This window comes from Otolemur garnettii, unplaced genomic scaffold (genome assembly GCF_000181295.1).
Source record: "Otolemur garnettii isolate 467f Iridium unplaced genomic scaffold, OtoGar3 scaffold00110, whole genome shotgun sequence".
Lineage (NCBI taxonomy): Eukaryota > Metazoa > Chordata > Mammalia > Primates > Galagidae > Otolemur > Otolemur garnettii.
The window spans coordinates 3,856,669-3,862,668 of record NW_003852505.1 but is presented as its reverse complement, the minus strand read 5'-3'; the positions used below and the strand labels follow the sequence as shown (position 1 = coordinate 3,862,668).

The following is a 6,000-nucleotide window of genomic DNA, read 5'->3' as shown; positions in this document are numbered from 1 at the left end:
TTGAGACAGAGCCTCAAGCTCTCACACTGGATAGAGTGCTGTGGCATCACAGCTCACAGCAACCTCCAACTCCTGGGCTCAAGTGATTATCCTGCCTCCGCCTCCCAAGTAGCTGGGACTACAGGCACCCACCACAATGCCCAGCTATTTTTTGGTTGCAGCCGACGTTGTTTGGTGGGTCCAGATTGGATTCGAACCTGCCAGGTCAGGTGTATGTGGCTGACACCTTAGCCGCTTTAGCCACAGGCGCCGAGCCTATCTGTCAGTCTTGATGACTATCCAGTCTACTATTTGATAACCTATGAAAGTGTCTGATAATCCTGTATTATCATTCATTCAGATGACAACCTTTTCTGTTCTTCCTACTCGGCTATTAGTTTATACCTTACATTATGCAGATTGGAATCTTAAAATCTCCCCCACCAGAAAACTCCACATATACGATTTAAGGTAGCGTCACCTCAAGCACTGTTGCTAAAGAAGAATTGTATAAGTGTCCCCTTGATTTTGTTTTTATTTTCCTTTTTTTCTTTTTTTTTTTTTTTGAGACAGAGTCTCACTATGCCACCCTCAGTAGAGTGCTGTGACGTAATAGCTCACAGCAACCTCCAAATCTTGGGCTTAAGTGATTCTCTTGCCTCCACCTTCCAAGTAGCTGGGACTACAGGCACCCATCACAACGCCTGGATATTTTTTGTTGTAGTTGTCATTGTTGTTTAGCTGGCCCAGGCTGGTTTCGAACCCACCAGCCTCAGTGTATGTGGCTGGCGCCATAACCACTGTGCTACAGGTGCTGAGCCCTGTTTTTGTTTTCAGTTACTCCTAAGTAGCAAAGAAATTAGAAAACCATTTTCAGTATCTTTTTTCTGGACATCACAGCAAGGATTAAGACAATAGAACAATAAAAATGGTATGGGCATATTCCTAGATGTGTTTATCTGCTTATTTGATCCTAGTAGTCTAATACATATGTACAAATGAACCCTACATTTTTATTTTTATTTAGAGCAAAATTTCAGATTTATAAAACAGAAAAAAATATTTGATTTCTTTTTTTTTATTGGCAGATCATGATCAGGAGCATTTTTCTGTTTCTGGATAGAACTTACGTTCTTCAGAATTCAATGCTACCCTCCATTTGGTAAGGATGCCAGAAAAGCATTATGAAAAGATACATTACAAATCATAGTCAAATCTTAATTATACTCATGAAAGAGTATAAGTAATATTGTGAATATTCTCCTAAAAATTCAGATTTGGCTTCTACACTCTTATTCATAACAGCTTTACATTCTTAATGATATGTTACTTATGCTAATATTGAAGATAGTTAACATTCCCTGAGCGTATATTAATTTACGAAGGAGTTTTTTGTTAGATAAGGGCATTACTAGTTTGCTCTGCAGTATTTATTTATGAATGAATCATTTTGCTACTGATTATTAAGAGTTCACTCTTTTTTTTAAATGTCATTATGGAAAAGTTGACGTATACACAAAAATAGAATGATGTAATGAACTCTTCCCCTATTATGTGCCTAGCTCTCCCTACAGCAATGACCAAGAGTTCACTGATTTTCTTTTTTTTTTTGAGACAGAATCACAGTTTGTTGCCCTCAGGAATGCTGTGGCATCAAAGCTAAGAGCAACCTCAAAATCTTGGGCTCAAGTGATCCTCTTGCCTCAGCCTCCTGAATAGCTGGGACTACAGACGCCCACCACAACGCCCAGCTATTTTTAGAGACGGGGTCCTACTTTGGCTCAAGCTGGTCTCGAGCTCATCCTGAGCTCAGGCAACCCACACGCCTCAGCCTCCCAGAGTGCTAGGATTATAAGGGTGAGCCACCATGCCCAGCCAAATTTTTCCATTTTTAGTAAAGGCGGAATCCCTTTTGTTTAGGCTGGTTTCCAACTCCTGAGCTCAAGCTATTCACCCGCCTTGGCCTCCCAGAGTGCTAGGATTACAGGTGTGAGCCACCATGCCCTGCCAAGTTCACTGAGTTTTGAGTATTGAAGTCACTTGATAAATGATGATGTAAGCTTTCAATACCAGTATGTTGAAAACTATTTTCTGTCTTTGAACTAATTTTATCTCTTGATTTGACCAAGGAAGAAATCCACAAGAGGAAAAATATAAGAAAAGTTAGTTATGGAGGAAGATAAGAATTTAGCTTCAATTCTCATTCAAGACAAAATGAGTTTCCTGTATGCTTTAATAATGTTATTAAAAATTAAATGTGTTGGATTTTATCCTTTTACAAGTGTTACTTCAAACCCTGGAGCCCTAATTAACATGTGGTAAGAAGTAAAGCCTCTTTAGAAGTGGTATTATTATCAATTAATCTAGATTATTATTTTTTTTTTATTTTAGGGACATGGGACTGGAGTTATTTAGGGCTCATATCATAAGTGATCAGAAAGTTCAGAATAAGACAATTGATGGTATTCTTCTCTTGATTGAGAGGGAAAGGAATGGTGAAGCAATTGATAGAAGTTTACTCCGAAGCCTTTTAAGCATGCTCTCTGATTTGCAAGTAAGTTAACTGCTTCAGTTACTATAAAGCTGATTGCTATCCCTAGTTTGATATTTAAACCCCAAATTCATAGAGCTGTTCACATAGAGGACATTTTGTAAATATTGAGTAAATGAACTCCTTCATTCTTTTCTCCCAGATTTATCAAGATTCTTTTGAACAACGATTTTTGGAAGAAACTAACCGGCTATATGCAGCTGAAGGCCAAAAATTAATGCAAGAAAGAGAGGTATTTAAAAATTGTGATTAATAAATCCTGTTTTTCACAATAGACCTTTGTATAATAGAATATAAGGCTTCCTTTGCATTTGTCTTTACAGCATTGTGATACTCTTCTCTCACTTAGGTGCTCCTTTCTTTTCTCTCTTCTTAAAGGCCAGAATTCTGTCTGGATCATAAACTCTACCTATAATTTTCATATGATTCTACCCCGTCACATTTGACAGGGCTGCTCCCAGGATCTTTTGGACTTGATATTTTCTGAGTGATTTATGGGGAGGAAAACAGTAATATAAAACACTGTCTTTGTAGGTTCCTGAATATCTTCATCATGTTAACAAACGTCTAGATGAAGAAGCAGACAGACTTATTACTTACTTAGATCAGACCACCCAGTAAGTATTACATGCTCAGCCTAATAGTCTTAAACTGTCCTCAAATCAGTTAAGGCACTTTAGGCATCCTAAACATTTTACTATTTATGGATGTGATTTTGAGATTTTAACAATTGTTTTCATAATGTAAACTTCAGCTTGTTATTTTCCCTGGTTGATTAGATTTAATCAAGGCTTTGATTATTGGTTCATGTATTTTTAGACTGTAATTAAAAATTATATTAAAGACTAATGTGATCTTTGAAATCTCTGCGCTGATTAAAATTCAGTAGATTTTCATAGGAAAAACTTTCTGTGCTTCATAAATACAATAGAACCTCCATAGTTGACTACCTCCTTAAGTTGACCTAATTTTCATAGACTGTCTGGCATAGTAGGCCTAGTTCCTTATGTTAACCAGTTTGTTACAGTCCCTTGACACAACAGCTTACAAAGGTTCTACTGTGTTACCAACCATGAGGTTTGAGTAAACAGTATAGATAATTTCTTTACTAAAAGTGGAGAAACTTAGAAAAGGCCAGCCACAGCAAAACCATGCAAATATTTATTTCATGATATAAATTATATTTTGAAATATACAGCATTTCCTTCTTCTGGGCTTAGAGTAACTCTAAGCACCAAAATTTATACATAGGACAGGAATGTTGAAATTAACATAAGATTAGTTATTTGACTTTTTTCCCATTAGGAAGAGGCTTTACATTTTCAGGAAAATTAAATGTCAATAATCCTAAACTTTTTTTCCTTGTAGGAAGTCATTAATTGCTACTGTAGAAAAACAACTGCTAGGTGAACACTTAACAGCAATTCTTCAGAAAGGTAATTAATAATTTGTAAATAAAATTACTTTAAAAATGGTAGTAGCAAACACATAGGGAATCCTTTAAAATGCTGCCATTTTAAAAGCTTAATAGCATGTAACTGCATTTCTGAAGATGGGCACAATCCTTTTCACCTATTCATCACAGTAAACTTTCTGGAGGAGCTGGTTTCCTTAACTGAGTGAAAGAGTAAGTAGAAATGAGTTATCTACCAACACCAGTATACAGTGGTTGGCACACACCTATAGTCCTAGCTATTCAGAAAGCTGAGGCTAGAGGATTGCCTGAGCCCAGGAGTTCAAGGCCAGCTTCAACAACTTAGACTATATCTCTTAAAAAAAAGAAAGAAGCAGTGGGAAATTCTTGACTTAATATGTACAGCTATAGTAAGGAAAGTCAATCCTTTTTGCGCTAAAGTGGGGTTTCTTTTTTTATTCATAGTATATAAAATCAAATACTTCTACTAATCTCAAGTTGTCTTAGAGTATACCCTCAATTTTACTTCGGCAATGCTACAAGTTGGCAAAAAGTCTTATTTTTCTCTCCAGCAATCTTTTCTTTTCTATAGAATAGAGTCAACTATTTCTAAAGCAACTAAAATAGCTATATATTGAGTTTTTACCCAGAAAGGTAATGTCTATTTGGGTTTAATTCATAGGAAATCTTTTTTTTTTTTTTTTTTTTTTGAGACAGAGCGTCAAGCTGTCACCCTGGGTAGAGTGCTACAGCATCACAGTTCACAGCAACCTCTAACTCCTGGGCTCAAGTGAGTCTCCTGTTTCCGCCTCCCAAGTAGCTGGGACCATAGGCGCCCGCCACAACACCTGGCTATTTTTTTGTTTTTGTTTTTGGTTGCAGCCATCATTGTTGTTTGGCAGGCCCGGGCTGGATTCAAACCCGCCACCTTAGGTGTATGTGACTGGCGCCTTAGCCGCTTGAGCCACAGGCGCTGAGCCAATTCATAGGAAATACTACATTACAACTCAGTCTAGTCATAGTTCAGACCAATATTACAATAATAGTTTTAACTTAAATTGTATTAAAATATCTGATAATTTTGTTTACTTTTTTATTGCCAAAATGTTTTAAAACTCAGGTTTAAATAACCTCCTTGATGAAAACCGAATTCAAGATTTGTCTCTTCTGTATCAGCTCTTCAGTAGAGTTCGAGGTGGAGTTCAGGTTCTCTTGCAACAGTGGATTGAATATATCAAGGTATTAACAACTTACATGCTATTTTTTTCCCTCTCATGGCTTATAATCTATATACCAAGAAAGCATATTGGCAAGCATTTCTTGTTTTATCCACTTCTTTTAAGTAGGGGATTTTTTTTAAAGGAATTTTGAAAACAGTCATCCTGAGAATGATAGCTCTGTGACAAATCAGCAATAAAATCTGATTAATGTCTGATGTGATTTCTAGCTCCAGTACTTAAAGCTGTGAATGTAGAAAAAGAAAGGCCTTTTTTGAACTCAATGTTTCTTTCCTTTCTTCAGTCTTACACAGAAGCCCAATTGCCATTTTTAAAATATTCAAAGCTGACTTTTTAAAATATAAGGAAATGCCCCAGAAACTTCTAATGATACTCCATTATAATATGGTGTACCCAGTGATGATTTCTAATTATTTTTGTGATATGGATGAATATTGTCAAGCTGGATATTTTATCACTTCATTTTTCCCCCCCACTTCAACACAATTTTAATTTTTTAAGATTTTTAAATACATGTGCCAACTTAAAATATAATTTGGGAATTTTCATTGTAGATAATTCCATTCCATTAAAAAGTGGTAATTTTTATTTTTAGGCATTTGGTAGCACTATTGTAATTAATCCTGAAAAAGATAAAACTATGGTTCAAGAATTGCTGGATTTTAAAGATAAAGTTGACCATATAATTGATATCTGCTTTTTGAAGAATGAAAAATTTATCAACGCCATGAAAGAAGCATTTGAAACATTCATTAACAAAAGACCAAATAAACCTGCTGAACTTATAGGTATTTTTCCAGTTTTTTGTTTGCAGTTAC

The 6,000-nt window shown here is 35.8% G+C and overlaps 1 protein-coding gene across 1 annotated transcript in view; it reads left to right on the top strand.

Moving 5' to 3' along the window:
* Positions 1-6,000, top strand: part of CUL4B (cullin 4B) — a 35,198-nt gene that overhangs the window by 16,685 nt on the left and 12,513 nt on the right. The window contains exons 5-11 of the mRNA XM_023517408.1: positions 1,068-1,141; positions 2,371-2,533; positions 2,673-2,762; positions 3,065-3,147; positions 3,899-3,966; positions 5,065-5,183; positions 5,778-5,970. Coding sequence (XP_023373176.1) covers positions 1,068-1,141; positions 2,371-2,533; positions 2,673-2,762; positions 3,065-3,147; positions 3,899-3,966; positions 5,065-5,183; positions 5,778-5,970 — 790 coding nt within the window. The remainder of the gene's footprint in view (positions 1-1,067; positions 1,142-2,370; positions 2,534-2,672; positions 2,763-3,064; positions 3,148-3,898; positions 3,967-5,064; positions 5,184-5,777; positions 5,971-6,000) is intronic.